Raw genomic sequence first — 22,635 nt, forward strand, 5'->3', positions numbered from 1 at the left:
ACCCCAAATCTCATCCAGGTAACCCCAGAGCCCCAAAAACCCCAAAATCCCAGCCCAAAAACCCCAAAATCCCAACCAGGTAACCCCAGAGCCCCAAAAATGCCCCAAAACCCCCAAAATCCCAGCCCAAAAACCCTAAATCTCAGCCCAAAACCTCCAAAGTCCCAGCCCAAAAACCCCAAATCTTAGCCCAAAACCTCCAAAATCCCAGCCCAAAACTGCCCCAAGTCTCATCCAGGTAACCCCAGAGCCCCAAAAATGCCCAAAACCCCCAAAATCCCAGCCCAAAAACCCTGAAATCCCATCCAGGTAACCCCAGAGCCCCAGAGAGCCCCAAAAACCCCAAATCCCAGCCCAAAACTGCCCCAAAATCTCATCCAGGTAACCCCAGAGCCGCCTGAGAGCCCCAGAAATGCCCCAAACCACCCCAAAAATGCCCCAAAAACCCCAAAATCCCAGCCCAAAAACCCCAAATCTCACCCAGGTAACCCCAGAGCCCCAGAGAGCCCCAAAAACCCCAAATCTCAGCCCAAAAACCCCAAATCCCACCCCAAAAACCCCCAAACCCCACCCAGGTAACCCCAGAGCCCCCAAAATGCCCCAAAACCCCAAAATCCCAGCCCAAAAACCCCAAATCTCACCCAGGTAACCCCGGAGCCCCCAAAATGCCCCAAAACCCCCAAAATCCCAGCCCAAAAACCCCAAATCCCAGCCCAAAAACCCCAAAATCCCAGCCCAAAAACCCCAAATCCCAGCCCAAAACTGCCCCAAACCCCCACCAGGTAACCCCAGAGCCCCAAAAACCCCCAAATCCCACCCAAGTAACCCCAGAACCCCCTGAGAGCCCCAAAAATGCCCCAAACCAGCCCAAAAAAACCCCCAATCCCATCCTAAATACCCCAAAATCCCATCCAGAAACCCAAAAAACCCAAACTTTGCCCCAAAAACCCCAAAATCCCATCCCGGTAACCCCAGAGCCCTAAAAATGCCCCCAAAAACCCCAAAATCCCAGCCCAAAAACCCCAAATCCCCAAAAACCCAAAAATCCTGCTAAAAGCCCCAAATCCCCCCAAAATCTCCGCCCAAAAACCCAAAATCCCCCCCAAAAAAACCAAATTCCCCCCCAAAAAACCCAAAATCCCCCAAAAAACCCCAAATCCCCCCAAAAACCCCCAAATACCCCCCAAAAAACCCAAATACCCCCCAAAAAACCCCAAACATTCCCCCCAAACCCCCTAAAAACCCCAAATCTCCCCAAATCCCTCCCCAAAATTCCCCCAACTTTCCCCCAAAATCCCCCCCAAAAAACCCCAAATCCCCCCCAAAAACCCCAAATCCCCCAAAAAAACCCAAAATCCCTCCAAAAACCCAAAATCCCCCCCAAAAAACCCCAAATCCCACAAAATCTCCCCAAAAACCCCAAATCTCCCCCCCAAACCCCCTAAAAACCCCAAATCTCCCCAAATCCCTCCCCAAAATCCCCCAAACTTTCCCCTAAATCCCTCCAAAAAACCCCAAATCCCCCCCAAAAAAACCCAAATCCCCCCAAAAATCCCCCAAATCCCCCCAAAAAAACCCCAAATCCCCCCCAAAAACCCAAAACCCTCCAAAAAAACCCAAAATCCCCCCCAAAAAACCCCAAATCCCCCCCAAAAACCCCAAATCTCCCCAAAAAACCCAAATCCCCCCATTTTCCCCCATTTCCCCCCATTTTTTCCCCATTTTCTCTCATTTCCCCCCATTTTCCCCCATTTTCCCCCATTTCTCCCCCATTTTTCCCCATTTTTTTCCCCATTTTTTTCCCCATTTTTTCCCATTTTCTCCCATTTTCCCCCAATTTCCCCCATTTTCCCCCAATTTCCCCCATTTTCCCCCAATTTCCCCCATTTCCCCCCATTTCCCCCCATTTCTCCCCCATTTTTCCCCATTTTTTTCCCCATTTTCCCCCATTTCCCCCCCAATTTCCCCCATTTCCCCCATTTTCCCCATTTTTTTCCCCATTTTCCCCATTTTCCCCATTTTTCCCCATTTTCCCCCAATTTCCCCCATTTTTTTCCCCATTTTCCCCATTTTTCCCATTTCCCCCCATTTCCCCCCATTTTCCCCCCATTTTTCCCCATTTCCCCCCATTTTCCCCATTTTTCCCCATTTTTCCCATTTTTCCCCATTTTCCCCATTTCCCCCCATTTTTCCCATTTCCCCCCTTTTTCCCCCATTTTTTCCCCCCCTAATTTCGGGGTCCCCTCCCCCCCCCAGGCTGGCGCTGCTCCGGGCGGGGCTGGGGGGGTTTTGGGGGGCCCTGAGCCGGGGGGTGCAGGGGCTCAGGGGGGACCCCCCAAAATCCCCCAAATCCCCCAAATCCGGCCCCGAATCCGCCCTGGGGGGGCTCCGCCGGCGGCTCCGGAGGGGGAGGGGCCGAGCGGTGAGCGGGGGGGGGAGGGGAGGGGTCCTAAAGGGGTCGGGGGGGGATTTGGGGGGGATTTGGGGGGGTCCTAAAGGGGTCGGGGGGGGATTTGGGGGGTCCCTAAAGGGGTTTTGGGGGATTTGGGGGGGCCCTAAAGGGATTTGGGGGGATTTGGGGGGTCTCAGAGGGGATTTGGGGGGGATTGGGGGGGTCCCAAAGGGGTTTGGGGGGGATTTGGGGGGCTCCTAAAGGGGTTTGGGGGGGATTTGGGGGGTCCTAAGATGGATTTGGGGGGCCCTAAAGGGGTTTGGGGGGGATTTGGGGCGATTTGGGGGTCCCTAAAGGGGTTTGGGGGGGCCCTAAAGGGGTTTGGGGGGATTTGGGGGGGATTTGGGGGATCCTAAAGGGATTTTGGGGGGGATTTGGGGGGTCCTAAAGGGGTCTGGGGGGATTGGGGGGTCCCAGAGGGGATTTGGGGGTCCATAAAGGGGATTGGGGGGGGCCCTAAAGGGGTCTGGGGGGGATTTGGGGGGTCCCAGAGGGGATTTGGGGGTCCCAAAGGGGTCTGGGGGGGATTGGGGGGGCCCTAAAGGGATTTGGGGGGGATTTGGGGGTCCTAAAGGGATTTGGGGGGGATTGGGGGGGTCCCAAAGGGGTTTGGGGGGGCCTTAAAGGGAATTGGGGGGGTCCTAAAGGGGTCTGGGGGGATTTGGGGAGGATTTGGGGGGTCCTAAAGGGGTTTTGGGGGGATTTTTGGGGATTTTTTGGGGGTCCCAGAGGGGATTTGGGGGGGTCCTAAAGGGGTTTGGGGGGATTTGGGGGGGATTGGGGGAGTCCCAAAGGGGTTTGGGGGGTCCTAAAGGGATTTGGGGGGGATTTGGGGGAGTCCCAAAGGGGTTTGGGGGGTCCTAAAGGGATTTGGGGGGGATTTGGGGGGTCCCAGAGGGGATTTGGGGGGGCCCTAAAGGGATTTGGGGGATTTTGAGGGGATTGGGGGGTCCCAGAGGGGATGTGGGGGTCCCAGAGGGGTCTGGGGGGGATTGGGGGGGCCCTAAAGGGATTTGGGGGATTTTGAGGGGATTGGGGGGTCCCAGAGGGGATGTGGGGGTCCCAGAGGGGTCTGGGGGGGATTGGGGGGGCCCTAAAGGGATTTGGGGGGGATTTGGGGGGTCCTAAAGGGATTTTGGGGGGTCCCAAACGGATTTGGGGGGTCCTAAAGGGCTCTGGGGAGGATTTGGGGGGGATTTGGGGGGTCCCAAAGGGGTTTGGAGGGGCCCTAAAGGGGTTTGGGGGGGCCTTAAAGGGATTTGGGGGGGATTTCGGGTGATATTTGAGGAATTTTGGGTGATTTGGGGTACTTTTGGGTGCTTTTGGGTGATTTGGGGGTGATTTCGGATGATTTTGGGTGATTTTGGGTGATTTCGGGGTGCTTTTGGGGTGATTTTGGCTGGTTTTTGAAGTGATTTTGGGGTGCTTTGGGTGATTTTTGGGGTGATTTGGGTGATTTTTGGGGTGATTTGGGTGATTTTTGGGGTGATTTGGGTGATTTTTGGGTGCTTTTGGGGTGATTTGGGTGAATTTGGGGTGATTTTTGGGGTACTTTTGGGTGCTTTTGGGTGATTTGGGGTAATTTCGGGTGCTTTGGGGTGATTCTGGGTGATTTTGGGGTGCTTTTGGGTGTTTTTGGGGTGATTTTGGGTGTTTTGGGGTGATTTTGGGGTGATTTGGATGATTTGGGGTGATTTTGGGGTGAATTTGGGGTGATTTTGGGGTGATTTTTGGGGTGAATTTGGGTGATTTTGGGGTGCTTTTGGGGTGATTTTTGGGTGCTTTTGGGTGAATTTGGGGTGATTTTGGGTGATTTTTGGCTGATTTTGGGGTGATTTTTGGGGTGAATTTGGGTGCTTTTGGGGTGATTTTGGGGGGATTTTTGGGGTGATTTTGGCTGATTTTGGGGTGCTTTTGGGTGAATTTGGGGTGATTTTGGGTGAATTTGGGGTGATTTGGATGATTTTGGCTGATTTTGGGGTGATTTTGGCTGATTTTGGGGTGATTTGGATGATTTTGGGGTGATTTTGGGGGGATTTTGGGGTGATTTTGGGTGATTTTTGGCTGATTTTGGGGTGATTTTGGGGTGATTTTGGGTGAATTTGGGGTCCCTGAGCGCCCCTCCCCCCCCAGCTCCGGCAGCAGCAGCGCCTGCGCTTCCTCAGCGCCGCCACCAGGGGGCGCCGTGCGGGACTGCGCCCCCTGCAGGAGCAGGTGGGGATCGACCAGTGCGGACCAGTATAGACCAGTATGGACCAGTATGGACCAGTATAGACCAGTATAGACCAGTACGGACCAGTATAGACCAGTACATACCAGTATAGACCAGTATGGACCAGTGCAGACCAATACAGATCAGTATAAACCAGTATGGACCAGTATGGACCAGTATAGACCAGTATGGACCAGTATAGACCAGTATAGACCAGTACGGACCAGTATAGACCAGTACATACCAGTATAGACCAGTATGGACCAGTATAGACCAGTACAGACCAATACAGACCAGTATAGACCAGTACGGACCAGTATAGACCAGTATGGACCAGTATGGACCAGTATAGACCAGTACGGACCAGTATAGACCAGTATGGACCAGTATAGACCAGTACAGACCAATACAGACCAGTATAGACCAGTATGGACCAGTATAGACCAGTACAGACCAGTATAGACCAGTATGGACCAGTATAGACCAGTATGGACCAGTATGGACCAGTATAGACCAGTACATACCAGTATAAACCAGTACGGACCAGTATAGACCAGTATGGACCAGTATAGACCAACACAGACCAGTATAGACCAGTATGGACCAGTACAGACCAGTATGGACCAGTATAGACCAGTACAGACCACTACAGGCCAGTATAGACCAGTACGGACCAGTATGGACCAGTATAGACCAGTGCAGACCAATACAGATCAGTATAAACCAGTATGGGCCAATGCAGAGCTGTACAGGCCAGTACAAACCAGTACAGACCAGCACAAACCAGTACAGACCAGTACGCACCAGTACAGACCAGTATAGACCAGTGCAAACCATTACAGACCAGTACAGGCCAGTACAAACCAGTACATACCAGTACAGACCAGTACAGGCCAGTACACACCAGTTCAGACCAGTACACACCAGTATAGACCAGTACACGCCAGTACAAACCAGTACACACCAGTACAGACCAGTATAGACCAGTACACACCAGTATAGACCAGTATAGACCAGTACAGACCAGTATAGACCAGCACACACCAGTACAGACCAGTATAGACCAGTACACACCAGTAGAGACCAGTACAGACCAGTACAAACCAGTGCACACCAGTACAGACCAGTACAAACCAGTACACACCAGTATAGGCCAGTATAGACCAGTACAGGCCAGTACACACCAGTACAGGCCAGTACACACCAGTACACACCAGTACAGGCCAGTACAGACCAGTACAGGCCAGTACACACCAGTACAGGCAGTATAGACCAGTACAGACCAGTACAAGCCAGTTCTGACCAGTATAAATCCATATAGACCAGTACAGACTATTACAAACCAGTACAAACCAGTATAAATGAGTTCACACCAGTACAAACCAGTACAGACCAGTACAAACTAGTACTGGCCAGTACATGCCGGTACCCACCTGTACATGCCAGTACAAACCAGTACACACCAATACAGGCCAGTACACACCAGCACACACCAGTACATGCCAGTACAGACCAGTACAAACCAGTACACACCAGTACAGACCAGTATAGACCAGTACACGCCAATACAAACCAGTACACACCAGTACAGGCCAGTACATACCGGTACACGCCAGTACAGACCAGTACACATGAGTAGAGACCAGTACAGACCAGTACACACCAGTATAGACCAGTACATGCCAGTACAAACCAGTACACACCAGTAGAGGCCAGTATAGACCATTACAAACCAGTACAAACCAGTACAGACCAGTATAGACCAGTACCTACCAGTATAGACCAGTACACGCCAATACAAGCCAGTACAGACCAGTACACACCAGTACAGACCAGTATAGACCAGTACACACCAGTACAGACCAGTATAGACCAGTACACACCAATACAAACCAGTACAGACCAGTACACACCAGTATAGACCAGTACATGCCAGTACAGACCAGTACACACCAGTAGAGGCCAGTATAGACCATTACAAACCAGTACAAACCAGTACACACCAGTACAGACCAGTATAGACCAGTACCCACCAGTACAGACCAGTACACGCCAATACAAACCAGTACGCACCAGTACAGACCAGTACACACCAGTATAGACCAGTACATGCCAGTACAGACCAGTACACACCAGTAGAGGCCAGTATAGACCATTACAAACCAGTACAAACCAGTACACACCAGTACAGACCAGTATAGACCAGTACAGACCAGTACACACCAGTACAGACCAGTATAGACCATTACAAACCAGTACAAACCAGTACAGACCAGTATAGACCAGTACATGCCAGTACACACCAGTAGAGGCCAGTATAGACCATTACAAACCAGTACAAACCAGTACAAACCAGTTCTGCGCGCTGACCCCGCCCCCGTCTCTGATTGGCCGCAGGTTCTGGGCGTGGCCCGGGCGGGGCCGGGCTCGGCCCCTCCCCCCGCTGGTGGGGGAGGGGCAGCGGCGGCGCCGCCTCGTACTGGGAGCACTGGGAGCACTGGGAGAGCCCCTCCCCCCCACCGGCCCCTCCCCCACTGCGGGCGCTGAGCCGGGAGCTGGGAACGGGCCCGGAGCAGGTGGGGGAGGGGCGGGAAAAGGGGGGGGGAGGGGCGGGAAAAGGGGGGGGAGGGGCGGGAAAAAGGGGAGGGGGAGGGGCGGGGAAATGGGGGAGGGAGGGGTGGGAAAAGGGGAGGGGGAGGGGCGGGGAAATGGGGGGGAGGGGCGGGAAAATGTGGGGGAGGGGCGGGAAAAGGTCGAGGGGAGAGGGGGGGAGGAGCAGGACTGGAATGGGGGGGAGGGGTGGGAAAATGGGGGGAGCAGGTGGGGGAGGGGAGGGGGGAGGGGCAGGAAAAGGGGGAGGGGCGGGAAAAGGAGGGGGAGGGGTGGGAAAAGGGGGAGGGGTGGAAGGGAGAGGGGGAGGGGCTTAAGGGGGGAGGGGAGCAGATGGGGAGGGGCAGGGAGAGGGGGAGGGGCTCAAGGGGTGGGGGAGGGGGTCTCGGGTGGGGGAGGGGCTGGAGGAGTGGGGGAGGGGCTCCTGGAGGGGTCTCGGGTGGGGGAGGGGCCGAAAGGGATGGGGGAGGGGCTGAAGTGGGGGAGGGGCCTGAGGGGTGGGGGAGGGGCTGGAGGGGGTGGGTGGGGGAGGGGTCTGAGGGGTGGGGGAGGGGCCGAAAGGGGTGGGGGAGGGGCTGGAGTGGGGGAGGGGCCTGAGGGGGTGGGGGAGGGGCCGAAAGGGGGTGGGGGAGGGGTTTGCGGGGTTGGGGGCGGGGTCAGAGCTCAGCGGTGGGGGGAGGGGGCCCGTGTGGGGGGGGCGATGTGGGCGTGGCCAAACCCCTCCCCCCCCTCCCTCACCCCCTCCCCCCCCCCGTTCCCCGCGGCTCCAGCAGGGGGCGCTGTTGCGGCGGGCGGCGGCGCTGCGGCTCTGGCTCCGCCAGGGGGCGCTGTGGGCGCGGGGGGCGGGGCCCGAGCCCGGCCCGCCCCTCCCCCCCCCGCCCCCGCCGGGGCCGCCCCTCCCCCCCCCCGGGCGGGGGCCGAGCTCCTCCTCCCCCGGGCTGCGATTGGTCGGCGCCGGCTGCCGGCAGCGAATCAGGGACTGGCCCCGCCTCCGGGGGCTGCTGGGCCAATGGCGAGTGAGGGGGAGGGGCCGCAAGGGGGGGGGGGAGGGGGAGGGGCTGGAAGGGGTGGGGGAGGGGCTGGAAAAGGGGGAGGGGGATGGGGGGTGGGGGAGGGGCTGGAGAAGGGGGAGGGGCTGGAGAAGGGGGAGGGGGCTGAGGGGTGGGGGAGGGGCTGGAAGGGGTGAGGGAGGGGCTGGAAAAGGGGGAGGGGGGATGGGGGGGTGGGGGAGGGCCTGGAAGGGGTGGGGGAGGGGCTGGAAAAGGGGGAGGGGGATGAGGGGTGGGGGAGGGGCTGGAAGGGGTGGGGGAGGGGCTGGAGAAGGGGGAGGGGGGCTGAGGGGGGGAGGGGCTGGAAAAGGGGGAGGGGGGATGAGGGGTGGGGGAGGGGCTGGAAGAGGTGGGGGAGGGGCTGGAGAAGGGGGAGGGGGATTGGGGGGTGGGGGAGGGTCTGGAAGGTGTGAGGGAGGGGGCTGAGGGGTGGGGGAGGGGCTGGAAGGGGTGGGGGAGGGGCCTGCAGGGTGGGGGAGGGGCTGGAGGGATTAGGGGCTTGGGGTGGGGGAGGGGCCTGAGGGGGGGAGGGGCTGGAGAAGGGGGAGGGGGCTGAGGGGTGGGGGAGGGGCTGGAAAAGGGGGAGGGGGCTGAGGGGTGGGTGAGGGGTTGGAAGGGGGTGGGGGAGGGGCTGGAAAAGGGGGGAGGGGGATAGGGGGTGGGGGAGGGGCTGGGAGCAGTGGGGGAGGGGCGCAAGGAGTGGGGGAGGGGTCTGGGGGGTGGGGGGAGGGGTGGGAAGTGGGTGGGGGAGGGGCTGGAGTGGGAGAGGGGCCTGAGGGCTGGGGGAGGGGCCTGAGAGGTGGGGGAGGGGCTCGAGGAGTGGGGGAGGGGCTGGAATGGGTGGGGGAGGGGCTGGGAGCGGTGGGGGAGGGGTGCACAGAGTGGGGGAGGGGTCTGGGGTGGGGGAGGGGCTGGAAGGGGTGGGGGAGGGGCTGGGAGCAGTGGGGGAGGGGCTGGAGTGGGAGAGGGTCCTGAGGGGTGGGGGAGGGACTGGGAGCGGTGGGGGAGGGGCTCGAGAAGTGGGGGAGGGGCCTAAGGAGTGGGGGAGGGGGTTGGAAGGGGGAGGGGCCTGGGGTGGGGGGAGGGGCCTGAGGGGGTGGGGGAGGGGCCTGAGGGTGGGGGAGGGGCTGGAAGGGGTAGGGGGAGGGGCTGGAGCAGGGGAAGGGGGCTGAGGGGTGGGGGGAGGGGCTGGAGAAGAAGGGAGGGGCCGGAAGGGGTGGGGGAGGGGCTGGGGACAGGGAGGGGCTGGAGGAGGGGGAGGGGCCCTGAGGGGTGGGGGAGGGGCCTCAGCGATGGGGGCGGGGCTCTGGGTGGGGGAGGGGTGTGGGGGGAGGGGCTCCTCCCCTCCAGGCCCCGCCCCCTTTCCTGACGCAGCCCCTCCCCCCCCCCCCAGGTGGGCCCAGCCGGCTCAGTGGGTCCTGGCCACGCCCCCCCGGCCACGCCCCCTTCTCCCATTGGCTGCAGCGCTGGAGAGACGCCGCCCACGCCCTGCAGGCCACGCCCACCCCCGAGCTGGCCACGCCCACCCCCGAGATGGCCACGCCCACCCCCCGAGCTGGCCACGCCCACCCCCGAGCTGGCCACGCCCACCGGGGAGGGGGAGGGGCGAGGGGAGGTGGCCCCGCCCCTCTGAGGGGGATCCCGAGGCTCTGATTGGTCGGGGGCGGGGAAAGGGGGCGTGGCCTGAGCCCGGCTCCCCACGGGGTGGCCCCAAAGTGGCCCCGAGGTGGCCCCAAAGTGGCCATAAAGTGTCCCTGAGGCGTCTCGTGAGGTGTCCCTGAGGTGTCCCATGGGTCACCCCAAAGTGTCCCCGGGGTCACCCCAGGGTGTCCCCAAAGTGGCCCCAAAGTGCCCCAAAGTGGCCCCAAAGTGGCCCCAAAGTGTCCCTGAAGCGTCTCTGAGGTGTCCCTGAGGTGGCCCCAAAGTGCCCCGAGGTGGCCCCAAAGTGCCCCAAAATGTCCCCAAAGTGGCCATAAAGTGTCCCTGAAGTGTCCCCGAGGTGTCCCCAAAATGTCCCATGGGCCACCCCAAAGTGTCCCCGGGTCACCCCAAGGTGGCCCCAAAGTGGCCTCAAAATGTCCCCAAGGTGTCCATAAAGTGTCCCTGAAGCATCTCCAGGGTGTCCCATGGGTGTCCCCAAGGTGGCCCCAAATTGCCCCGAGGTGGCCCCAAAGTGTCCCTGAAGTGTCCCCGAGGTGTCCCTGAGGTGTCCCATGGGTCACCTCAAAGTGTCCCCAGGGTGGCCCCAAGGTGGCCCCAAAGTGCCCCGAGGTGGCCCCAAAGTGCCCCAAAATGGCCCCAAAGTGGCCATAAAGTGTCCCCTGGAGTGTCCCCGAGGTGTCTCCAAGGTGTCCCATGGGCCACCCCAAAGTTTCCCCGGGGTCACCCCAAGGTGGCCCCAAAGTGGCCCCAAAATGGCCCCAAGGTGTCCATAAAGTGTCCCTGAAGCATCTCCAGGGTGTCCCATGGGTGTCCCCAAGGTGGCCCCAATGTGCCCCGAGGTGGCCCCAAAGTGTCCCTGAAGTGTCCCCGAGGTGTCCCTGAAGTGTCTCCAAGGTGGCCCCAAGGGTGGCCCCAAAATAAAGTGTCCCTGAAGCGTCCCCGAGGTCTCCCTGAGGTGTCCCCAAGGTCACCCCAAGGTGGCCCCGAAGTGCCCCGAGGTGGCCCCAAGGTGTCCCCAGGTCACCCCAAAGTGTCCCCGGGGTCACCCCAGGGTGGCCCCAAAGTGCCCCAGGGTGTCCCCAAGGTGGCCCCAAAATGGCCCCGAAGTGGCCCTGTGGCGTCCCCGAGGTGTCTCCAAGGTGTCCCATGGGTCACCCCAAAGTGTCCCCGGGGTCACCCCAAGGTGGCCCCAAAGTGGCCCCAAAATGTCCCTAAGGTGTCCATAAAGTGTCCCTGAAGCGTCTCCAGGGTGTCCCATGGGTGTCCCCAAGGTGGCCCCAATGTGCCCCGAGGTGGCCCCAAAGTGTCCCTGAGGTGTCCCATGGGTCACCCCAAGTGTCCCCAGGATGTCCCCAAAGTGTCCCAGAGGTGCCCCCCAGGGAGTGTCCCCAAAGTGTCCCTGAAGTGTCCCCGAGGTGTCCCCAGGGTCACCCCAAAGTGTCCTCGAAGTGCCCCAAGGTGGCCCCAAAGTGGCCCCCAAGGTGTCCATAAAGTGTCCCTGAGGTGTCCCCGAGGTGTCCCCAGGGTGTCCCCAGGGTGTCCCCAGGGTGTCCTCAAGGTCCCTCCTGGGATGACCCCAAAGTGTCCCAGGGGTGCCCCCCAGGGAGTGACCCCAAAGTGTCCCTGAAGTGTCCCCAGGGTGTCCCTGGGATGTCCCCAAGGTGCCCTCAGGGTGTCCCAAAGTGTCCCTGAGGTGCCCCCCAGGGAGTGTCCCCAAGGTCACCCCAAGGTGTCCCCAGGGTGTCCCCAAGGTCACCCCAAGGTGTCCCCAGGGTGTTCCCAGAACGGTGCCCAAGTGTCCCAGGGGTGCCCCCCAGGGAGTGTCCCCAGGGTGTCCCCAAGGTCCCTCCTGGGATGTCCCCAAGGTGTCCCCAAGGTGCCCTTGGGATGTTCCGAAGTGTCCCCAAGGTCCCTCCTGGGTGTCCCCAGGGTGTCCCCAAGGTCCCTCCTGGGTGTCCCCAAGGTCCCTTCTGTCCCCAAGGTGCCCTCAGGGTGTCCCAAAGTGTCCCAGAGGAGCCCCCCAGGGAGTGTCCCCAGGGTGTCCCCAGGGTCACCCCAAAGTGTCCTCGAAGTGCCCCAAGGTGGCCCCAAAGTGGCCCCCAAGGTGTCCATAAAGTGTCCCCGAGGTGTCCCCAGGGTGTCCCCAGGGTGTCCCCAGGGTGTCCTCAAGGTCCCTCCTGGGCTGACCCCGAAGTGTCCCAGGGGTGCCCCCCAGGGAGTGACCCCAAAGTGTCCCTGAAGTGTCCCCAGGGTGTCCCTGGGATGTCCCCAAGGTGCCCTCAGGGTGTCCCAAAGTGTCCCTGAGGTGTCCCCAAAGTGTCCCCGAGGTGTCCGGGAGGTGTCCCTGAAGCGTCTCCGGGGTGTCCCCAAAGTGTCCCCAGGGTGTCCCCAAGGTCCCTCCTGGGATGTCCCCAAGGTGCCCTCAGGGTGTCCCCAAGGTTACCCCAAGGTCACCCCGAGGTGTCCCCGAGGTGTCCCCAGGATGTCCCCAAAGTGTCCCAGGGGTGCTCGCAGGGAGTGTCCCCAAAATGTCCCCAGGGTGCCCTCAGGGTGTCCCCAAAGTGTCCCCAAGGTCCCTCCTGGGATGTCCCCAAGGTGCCCTCACGGTGTCCCCAGGGAGTGTCCCCAGGATCCCTCCAAGGTGTCCCCAAGGTCACCCCGAGGTGTCCCCGAGGTGTCCCCAGGGTGTCCCCAAAGTGTCCCAGAGGTGCCCCCCAGGGAGTGTCCCCAAAGTGTCCCCAGGGTGTCCCCAAAGTGTCCCTGAAGCGTCTCTGAGGTGTCCCGTGGGTCACCCCAAAGTGTCCCTGAGGTGTCCCCGAAGTGTCCCCGAGGTGTCCGGGAGGTGTCCCTGAAGCGTCTCCGGGGTGTCCCCAAAGTGTCCCCAGGGTGTCCCCAAGGTCCCTCCTGGGATGTCCCCAAGGTGCCCTCAGGGTGTCCCCAGGGTGTCCCCAAGGTCACCCCGAGGTGTCCCCAGGGTGTCCCCAAAGTGTCCCAGGGGTGCTCGCAGGGAGTGTCCCCAAAGTGTCCCCAGGGTGTCCCCAGGGTGTCCCCAAAGTGTCCCCAGGGTGTCCCCAAAGTGTCCCCAAAGTGTCCCCAGGGTGTCCCCAGGGTGTCCCCAAAGTGTCCCCAGGGTGTCCCCAAAGTGTCCCCAGGGTGCCCTCAGGGTGTCCCCAAGGTGTCCCCAGGATGTCCCCAAAGTGTCCCCAGGGTGTCCCCAGGATGTCCCCAAGGTGTCCCCAAAGTGTCCCCAAGGTCACCCCAAGGTGTCCCCAAGGTCACCCCAAGGTGTCCCCGAGGTGTCCCCAGGGTGTCCCCAAAGTGTCCCAGGGGTGCTCGCAGGGAGTGTCCCCAAAGTGTCCCCAGGGTGTCCCCAGGGTGTCCCCAGGGTGTCCCCAAGGTCACCCAAGGTGTCCCCGAGGTGTCCCCAGGATGTCCCCAAAGTGTCCCAGGGGTGCTCCCAGGGAGTGTCCCCAAGGTATCCCCAAAGTGTCCCCAGGGTGCCCTCAGGGTGTCCCCAAAGTGGCCCCAAGGTCCCTCCTGGGATGTCCCCAAGGTGCCCTCAGGGTGTCCCCAGGGTGTCCCCAGGGAGTGTCCCCAAAGTGTCCCCAAGGTCACCCCAAAGTGTCCCCAGGGTGTCCCCAAGGTCCCTCCTGGGATGTCCCCGAGGTGCCCTCAGGGTGTCCCCAAAGTGTCCCCAAGGTGTCCCCAAGATCCCTCCAAGGTCACCCCAAGGTCACCCCGAGGTGTCCCCGAGGTGTCCCCAGGGTCACCCCAAAGTGTCCCTGAGGTGTCCCCAGGGTGTCCCCGAGGTGTCCGGGAGGTGTCCCTGAAGCGTCTCCGGGGTGTCCCCAAAGTGTCCCCAGGGTGTCCCCAAGGTCCCTCCTGGGATGTCCCCAAGGTGCCCTCAGGGTGTCCCCAGGGTGTCCCCAAGGTCACCCCGAGGTGTCCCCAGGGTGTTCCCAGTACGGTGCCCAAGTGTCCCAGGGATGCCCCCCAGGGAGTGTCCCCAGGGTGTCCCCAAAGTGTCCTCGAGGTGTCCCCAGGGTGTCCCCAAGGTCCCTTCTGTCCCCAAGGTGCCCTCAGGGTGCCCCAAAGTGTCCCAGAGGAGCCCCCCAGGGAGTGGCCCCGAAGTGTCCCCAAGGTGTCCCCAGGGTCCCTCCTGGGTATCCCCGAGGTCCCTCTGAGGTGTCCCCAGGGTGTCCCAAAAATGTCCCCAGGGTGTCCCCGAGGTGTCCCCAAGGTCCCTCCTGGGTGTCCCCAAAGTGTCCCGGAGGTGTCCGGGAGGTTTCCCTGAAGCATCTCTGGGGTGTCCTCAAAGTGTCCCCAGGGAGTGTCCCCAAGGTCACCCCAAGGTGTCCTCAAGGTCACCCCGAGGTGTCCCCGAGGTGTCCCCAAAGTGTCCCAGGGGTGCTCCCAGGGAGTGTCCCCAAAGTGTCCCCAAGGTCACCCCAAAGTGTCCCCAAAGTGTCCCCAGGGTGCCCTCAGGGTGTCCCCAAAGTGCCCCCAAGGTGTCCCCAAAGCGTCCCTGAAGCGTCTCCGGGGTGTCCCCAGGGTGTCCCCAGGTGGCCCCACCCCCCATCAATACCGAGGGAAACCGACAGGGGGCGCCCCCCGTTCCTCCCAGTCCCTCCCAGTTCCCTCCCAGTCCCTCCCAGTTCGGTCCCAGTCCTTCCCAGTCCCTCCCAATCCCCTCCCAGTTCCCTCCCAGTTTCCTCCCAGTCCCTCCCAGTCCCTCCCAGTTCCCTCCCAATCCCTCCCAGTCCCTCCCAATTCCCTCCCAATCCCTCCCAGTTCCCTCCCAGTCCCTCCCAGTCCCTCCCAGTCCCTCCCAATCCCTCCCAGTCCCTCCCAGTCCCTCCCAGTTCCCTCCCAATCCCCTCCCAGTCCCTCCCAATCCCTCCCAGTTCCCTCTCAGTCCCTCCCAGTCCCTCCCAGTCCCTCCCAATCCCTCCCAGTCCCTCCCAATCCCTCCCAGTTCCCCCCCCAATCCCCTCCCAGTTCCCTCCCAGTTCCCTCCCAGTCCCTCCCAGTCCCTCCCAATCCCCTCCCAGTTCCCTCCCAGTCCTTCCCAGTCCCTCCCAATCCCCTCCCAGTCCCTCCCAGTTCCCTCCCAGTCCTTCCCAGTCCCTCCCAATCCCCTCCCAGTCCCTCCCAGTCCTTCCCTCAGTCCCTCCCAATCCCCTCCCAGTCCCTCCCAATCCCTCCCAGTTCCCTCCCAGTCCCTCCCAGTTCGGTCCCAGTCTCTCCCAATCCTCTCCCAGTCCCTCCCAGTCCCTCCCAGTCCCTCCCAATCCCCTCCCAGTCCCTCCCAGTTCCCTCCCAGTCCCCTCCCAGTAGCAGTAGCCACCGCACTGGCCACACACCTTGCAGTAGCCACCGGGCTGGCTGGGGACGGGGGGTGAGGTCGTTGGTGGCACTGGGGATGCCACAGAGCCTTACTGGGAGCACTGGGAGCCAACTGGGAGCATTTTCCCCTCACGTTTCCCGCTCTTTTCGTCCTCAGATTTCCCAGTTTTCCCCTCACATTTCCCGCCTTTTCCCCTCACGTTTCCTGCCCTTTTCCCCTCACATTTCCCGCCATTTTGCCTTCACTTTTCCCACCTTTTCCCCCTCATTTTTCCTGACCATTTCCTCCCATTTTCCTGCCATTTCCCCCCTCAACTTCCCCACCACTTTCCCCCTTACATTTCCCGCCCTTTCCCCCTCACATTTCCCACCCTTTTCCCTTCACATTTCCATCCTTTTTCCCCTCACTTTTCCCTCCCTTTTCCCCTCACATTTCCTGCCCTTTTCCCCCTCACATTTCCCGCCTTTTTCCCCTCGTGTTTCCCGCCATTTTCCCTTCACTTTTCCCTCCCTTTTCCCCTCACGTTTCCCTCCCTTTTCCCCTCACGTTTCCCGCCCTTTCCCCCTCACTTTTCCCGCCCTTTCCCCCTCACATTTCCCGCCCCTTCCCCCTCACAATTCCCACCATTTTCCCCTCATGTTTCCCGCCCTTTTCCCCTCACATTTCCCTCCCTTTTTCCCCTCAGGTTTCCCGCTATTTTCCTCTCACTTTTCCCTCCTTTTCCCCCTCACGTTTCCCACCCTTTTCCCCTCACTTTTCCCTCCCTTTTCCCCTCACTTTTCCCTCCCTTTTCCCCTCACATTTCCAGCCTTTTTCCCCCTCGTGTTTCCAGCCATTTTCCCTTCACTTTTCCCGCCCTTTTCCCTTCACATTTCCATCCTTTTTCCCCTCACTTTTCCCTCCCTTTTCCCCTCACATTTCCCGCCCTTTTCCCCTCACATTTCCCGCCCTTTTCCCCTCACATTTCCCGCCCTTTTCCCCTCACGTTTCCCACCTTTTTTCCCTCGCTTTTCCCACCCTTTTCCCTTTTCCCGTTTCCCTCCATTATCCCCCCCCAGGGCCCCCTCCCAGGACCACATGGCAGGGGGGAGAAGGACCCCAACCTCCCAGCGCCCCCCAGTATAAACCAGTATAAACCAGCATGGACCAGTAGGAACCAATGGTGGCAGGAGACCCCAAAAAACCCCCCCAGTACGGCTCAGTTATGCCCAGTACAAACTGGAGAAACCCCAGATCCCATCCCAGTTCCCTCCCAGTTTGTCCCAGTCCCTCCCAATCACTTCCAACCCCCTCCCAGTCCCTCCCAGTCCCCTCCCAGTTCTCTCCCAGTCCCTGTAACTCCACTTGTTCGGTTTTTTTTTGCCATTTTCCTTTATTTTCCCGAGTTCCCTCCAACTCCCGGTCACTCCCGGTCACTGGTCAGTCACTGGTGCTCACTGGCGGTCGCTGGTCAGTCACTGGTGCTCACTGGCAGTCAGTCACTGGTCAGTCACTGGCCAGTCACTGGTGCTCACTGGTCAGTCACTGGCGGTCACTTGCGGTCACTGGTCAGTCACTGGTGCTCACTGGTGCTCACTGGTCAGTCACTGGTGCTCACTGGTCAGTCACTGGTCAGTCACTGGTCAGTCACTGGTCAGTCACTGGTGCTCACTGGTGCTCACTGGCGGTCAGTCACTGGTCAGTCACTGGTGCTCACTGGTCAGTCACTGGTCAGTCACTGGTGCTCACTGGCGGTCAGTCACTGGTCAGTCACTGGTGCTCACTGGTGCTCACTGGTGCTCACTGGTCAGTCCCTGGTCAGTCACTGGTGCTCACTGGTCAGTCACTGGTCAGTCACTGGTCAGTCACTGGTCAGTCACTGGTGCTCACTGGTCAGTCACTGGTGCTCACTGGTGCTCACTGGTCAGTCACTGGTCAGTCACTCGCGGTCACTGGTCAGTCACTGGTGCTCACTGGTCAGTCACTGGTCAGTCACTGGTCAGTCACTGGTGCTCACTGGTCAGTCACTGCTCAGTCACTGCTCAGTCACTGCTCAGTCACTGCTCAGTCACTGCTCAGTCACTGGTGCTCACTGGTGCTCACTGGTCAGTCACTGCTCAGTCACTGGTCAGTCACTGCTCAGTCACTGGTCAGTCACTGGTGCTCACTGGTGCTCACTGGTCAGTCACTGCTCAGTCACTGGTCAGTCACTGCTCAGTCACTGGTCAGTCACTGCTCAGTCACTGGTCAGTCACTGGTGCTCACTGGTGCTCACTGGTCAGTCACTGCTCAGTCACTGCTCAGTCACTGCTCAGTCACTGGTCAGTCACTGCTCAGTCACTGGTCAGTCACTGGTGCTCACTGGTGCTCACTGGTCAGTCACTGCTCAGTCACTGCTCAGTCACTGCTCAGTCACTGGTCAGTCACTGGTGCTCACTGGTGCTCACTGGTCAGTCACTGCTCAGTCACTGGTCAGTCACTGCTCAGTCACTGGTCAGTCACTGGTGCTCACTGGTGCTCACTGCTCAGTCACTGGTCAGTCACTGGTCAGTCACTGCTCAGTCACTGGTCAGTCACTGCTCAGTCACTGGTCAGTCACTGGTGCTTCACTGGTGCTCACTGGTCAGTCACTGGTCAGTCACTGGTCAGTCACTGCTCAGTCACTGCTCAGTCACTGCTCAGTCACTGCTCAGTCACTGCTCAGTCACTGGTGCTCACTGGTCAGTCACTGGTCAGTCACTGGTCAGTCACTGCTCAGTCACTGCTCAGTCACTGGTGCTCACTGGTCAGTCACTGGTCAGTCACTGGTCAGTCACTGGTGCTCACTGGTGCTCACTGGTCAGTCACTGGTCAGTCACTGGTGCTCACTGGTGCTCACTGGTCAGTCACTGGTCAGTCACTGCTCAGTCACTGGTCAGTCACTGCTCAGTCACTGCTCAGTCACTGCTCAGTCACTGGTGCTCACTGGTCAGTCACTGGTCAGTCACTGGTCAGTCACTGGTGCTCACTGGTGCTCACTGGTCAGTCACTGGTCAGTCACTGGTGCTCACTGGTGCTCACTGGTCAGTCACTGGTCAGTCACTGCTCAGTCACTGGTCAGTCACTGCTCAGTCACTGCTCAGTCACTGCTCAGTCACTGGTGCTCACTGGTGCTCACTGGTCAGTCACTGCTCAGTCACTGCTCAGTCACTGGTCAGTCACTGCTCAGTCACTGCTCAGTCACTGCTCAGTCACTGGTGCTCACTGGTGCTCACTGGTCAGTCACTGCTCAGTCACTGCTCAGTCACTGCTCAGTCACTGCTCAGTCACTGGTGCTCACTGGTCAGTCACTGCTCAGTCACTGCTCAGTCACTGGTCAGTCACTGCTCAGTCACTGCTCAGTCACTGGTCAGTCACTGGTCAGTCACTGCTCAGTCACTGGTCAGTCACTGGTCAGTCACTGGTGCTCACTGGTCAGTCACTGGTGCTCACTGGTCAGTCACTGGTCAGTCACTGGTCAGTCACTGGTGCTCACTGGTGCTCACTGGGTCAGTCACTGGTCAGTCACTGGTGCTCACTGGTGCTCACTGGTCAGTCACTGGTCAGTCACTGCTCAGTCACTGGTCAGTCACTGCTCAGTCACTGCTCAGTCACTGCTCAGTCACTGCTCAGTCACTGGTGCTCACTGGTCAGTCACTGGTCAGTCACTGCTCAGTCACTGGTGCTCACTGGTCAGTCACTGGTCAGTCACTGGTCAGTCACTGGTGCTCCCTGGCGCTCAGTCGCGGACGGTGCGGCGGATCCAGGCGCTGGCCCGGCACACGTTGCCGTAGACGCCGGGCTGGCCGCGCTGGCCGCACACGGCCATGCCCCAGGACACCACGCCCTGCAGGAGCCCCCCGCAGACCAGCGGCCCCCCGGAGTCGCCCTGCGGACAGCGGGGGAGGGAAGAGCCGTGGAACCCCCAAATTCCCGGCATTTGCCCCCATTTCCGGGACCATCCCCAGGGGCCTGGGCACACCTGGGCACACCTGGGCACACCTGGGCACACCTGGGGCACACCTGGGGACACCTGGGGCACACCTGGGCACACCTGGGGACACATCTGGGCACACCTGGGCACACCTGGGGGCACCTGGGGCACACCTGGGCACACCTGGGCACACCTGGGCACACCTGGGGGCACCTGGGCACACCTGGGGGACACCTGGGACACAGCTGGGCACACCTGGGGACACATCTGGGGACACCTGGGGCACATCTGGGCACACCTGGGGCACACCTGGGGATACACCTGGGGCACACCTGGGCACACCTGGGACACAGCTGGGCACACCTGGGGACACATCTGGGGACACCTGGGGCACACCTGGGCACACCTGGGGACACACCTGGGCACACCTGGGGCACACCTGGGGACACACCTGGGCACAGCTGGGACACACCTGGGCACACCTGGGACACACCTGGGACACACCTGGGCACACCTGAGGACACCTGGGACACACCTGGGACACACTTGGGGAACACCTGGGACACCCCCAGCCACCCTTGGGCACAGCCCCGGGCACACCTGCGCCCACCTGCGCCCGCCGCGCTCACCTGGCAGGAGTCGACGCCGCCCTGGGGGACGCCGGCGCAGAACATGTTGCGGGTGATGGCGCTGCCGTAGGCGCGGGCGCACTGCTCCGCCCGAAGGTCTGCACCGAGGCGCACTGCAGGTCCCGCGGCAGCTTGGCTGCGCAGGTGGGCACAGGTGAGGGCACAGGTGAGGGCAATCCCAAAAATCCCCGGTTTTGGTTCCGTGGTGGCGAAATTCCCTGGATTTGCCCCATTTCCAGCCCCATTCCCATCCCTGGTGGGACCTCAAAGCTTCCTGGACCCATCCAGGTGGGCACAGGTGAGGGCACAGGTGAGGGCACAGGTGAGGGGAATCTCAAAAATCCCCATTTTTGGTTCCACGGCAGCAAAATTCCCCGGATTTGCCCCATTTCCAGCCCCGCTGCCGCCCTTGGTGGGACCTCAAAGCTTCCTAGACCCAGCCAGGTGGGCACAGGTGCGGGCACAGGTGAGGGCACAGGTGAGGGCACAGGTGAGGGCACAGGTGAGGGCACAGGGGAGGGCAATCCCAAAAATCCCCGGTTTTGGTTCCGTGGTGGCGAAATTCCCTGGATTTGCCCCATTTCCAGCCCCGTTCCCACCCCTGGTGGGACCCCAAAGCTTCCTGGACCCATCCAGTTGGGCACAGGTGAGGGCACAGGTGAGGGCACAGGGGAGGGCAAAATCACCCCAATAATTCATGGATGGGCTCAGGTGAGGGTGGAGCCCCAAAATTCCCCGGATTTGCCCCATTTCCAGCACCATCCCCAGCCCTGAGCCAGCCCCAGGAACTGCTCAGGGCTCACCTGGCCAGGTGAGGGCACCTCAGCCCCTTTCACACCTGGGATACACCTGGGGGGCATCTGGGGACACCTGGGCACACCTGGGACACATCTGGGGGGGCTGGGGACACCTGGGGACACACCTGGGCACACCTGGGCACACTGGGACACACCTGGGCACACCTGGGCACACCTGGGCACACTGGGACACACCTGGGCACACCTGGGCACACCTGGGACACACCTGGGAGACCTGGGGTACACCTGGGCGCACCTGGGACACACCTGGGCACACCTGGGACACACCTGGGCACACTGGGACACACCTGGGCGCACATGGGTACACCTGGGGGACACACCTGGGAGACCTGGGGTACACCTAGGCACACCTGGGACACACCTGGGTGCACATGGGGACAGCTGGGGACACCCCTGGGCACACCTGGGCACACCTGGGACACACCTGGGCACACCTGGACACCCCTGGGGACACCTGGGACACACCTGGGCACCCCTGGGGACACCTGGGTACACCTGGGACACACCTGGACCACACCTGGGCACACCTGGGATACCCCTGGACCACCCCTGGACCACACCTGGGCACATCTGGTACACCTGGGGACACCTGGGACACACCTGGGACACACCTGGGCACACCTGGGATACACCTGGGCACACCTGGGACACACCTGGGCACACCTGGGCACACCTGGGGACACCTGGGACACACTTGGGACACACCTGGGACACACCTGGGCACACCTGGGCACCCCTGGGGACACCTGGGTACACCTGGGCCACCCCTAGACCACCCTGGGACCACACCTGACCACCCCAAAGCCCCACCCGACCCCCTCCCACCCCTCCCACCGGTGCCCAGGTACCTCCAGGTGACTTGGTGGTGCCCCAGCCGGACACGCTGCAGTTCTGGCCGGCGCGGGGGCACCTGGTGGCCACGCGGATCCTCTTGACGCGCGGCCCGAAGCGCACAGGTGCGTCCAGCAGCAGCAGCATGAAGTCGTTGTCGTTGCGCCGGGGGTCGTAGCCGGGGTGCACCTGCAGCCGCGCCACGCGGCGCACCTGGCCCGTGCCCGCCCGCAGCGTGTTGGTCCCGATCAGCACCTGCAGGTCCCTGCCAGGGCAGGGGAGAGGGGAGACAGGTGAGAGGGGGAGGGGAGAGGCAGGGGAGAGGGGACAGGTGAGAGATAGGGGAGAGGAGACAGGTGAGAGGGGGAGGGGAGAGGGGACAGGTGAGAGGGGGAGGGGAGAGGGGGACAGGGGGAGAGGGGCAGGGGAGGGGCAGGTGAGGGATAGGGGAGAGGGGACAGGTGAGAGGGGGAGGGGAGAGGGGACAGGTGAGAGGGGGAGGGGAGGGGCAGGGGAGGGATAGGTGAGAGGGGGCAGGTGAGGGGGGCAGGGGAGGGGCAGGTGAGGGATAGGTGAGGGATAGGGGAGGGGGGAAAGGTGAGAGGGGCAAGGGAGAGGGGCAGGGGAGGGACAGGTGAGCTGGATCTCCATGGCACAGGTGAGAGGGGACAGGTGAGGGACAGGGGAGAGGGGACAGGGGAGAGGGGCAGGGAGAGGGGACAGGGGAGAGGGATGGGGGAGAGGGGACAGGTGAGGGACAGGGGAGAGGGGACAGGGGAGAGGGATGGGGAGAGGGGACAGGTGAGGGACAGGTGAGAGGGACAGGGGAGAGGGCAGGGGAGAGGGGCAGGTGAGAGGGACAGGTGAGAGGGACAGGGGAGAGGGCAGGGGAGAGGGCAGGGGAGGGACAGGGGAGGGACAGGGGAGGGACAGGGGAGAGGGGGCAGGTGAGAGGGGGAGGGGGAGAGGGCAGGTGAGGGATAGGTGAGGGATAGGGGAGGGGGGAAAGGTGAGAGGGGCAGGGGAGAGGGGCAGGTGAGGGACAGGTGAGAGGGGACAGGGGGAGAGGGGCAGGGGAGGGACAGGTGAGAGGG

The 22,635-nt window shown here is 61.4% G+C and overlaps 1 protein-coding gene and 1 long non-coding RNA gene across 2 annotated transcripts; one reads left to right on the forward strand and one right to left on the reverse strand.

Moving 5' to 3' along the window:
- Positions 1–2,286: 2,286 nt before the first annotated feature.
- Positions 2,287–7,099, forward strand: LOC138101685 (uncharacterized). The gene is made up of 3 exons (XR_011147233.1): positions 2,287–2,422; positions 4,586–4,666; positions 7,062–7,099. It is a non-coding gene; the product is annotated as an uncharacterized lncRNA (long non-coding RNA).
- Positions 7,100–19,068: 11,969 nt separating this feature from the next.
- On the reverse strand, positions 19,069–21,808 carry LOC138101689 (kallikrein-14-like; the record flags this gene model as incomplete). The annotated part of the gene is given in 4 exon segments (XM_068999465.1): positions 19,069–19,218; positions 19,893–19,981; positions 19,984–20,028; positions 21,559–21,808. Coding segments are annotated over 4 exon segments (534 nt in total), but the record flags the coding sequence as incomplete, so codon positions are not given.
- Positions 21,809–22,635: the final 827 nt, after the last annotated feature.

The sequence above is a fragment of the Aphelocoma coerulescens genome, unplaced genomic scaffold (assembly GCF_041296385.1).
Source record: "Aphelocoma coerulescens isolate FSJ_1873_10779 unplaced genomic scaffold, UR_Acoe_1.0 HiC_scaffold_400, whole genome shotgun sequence".
Taxonomy (NCBI): Eukaryota; Metazoa; Chordata; class Aves; order Passeriformes; family Corvidae; genus Aphelocoma; species Aphelocoma coerulescens.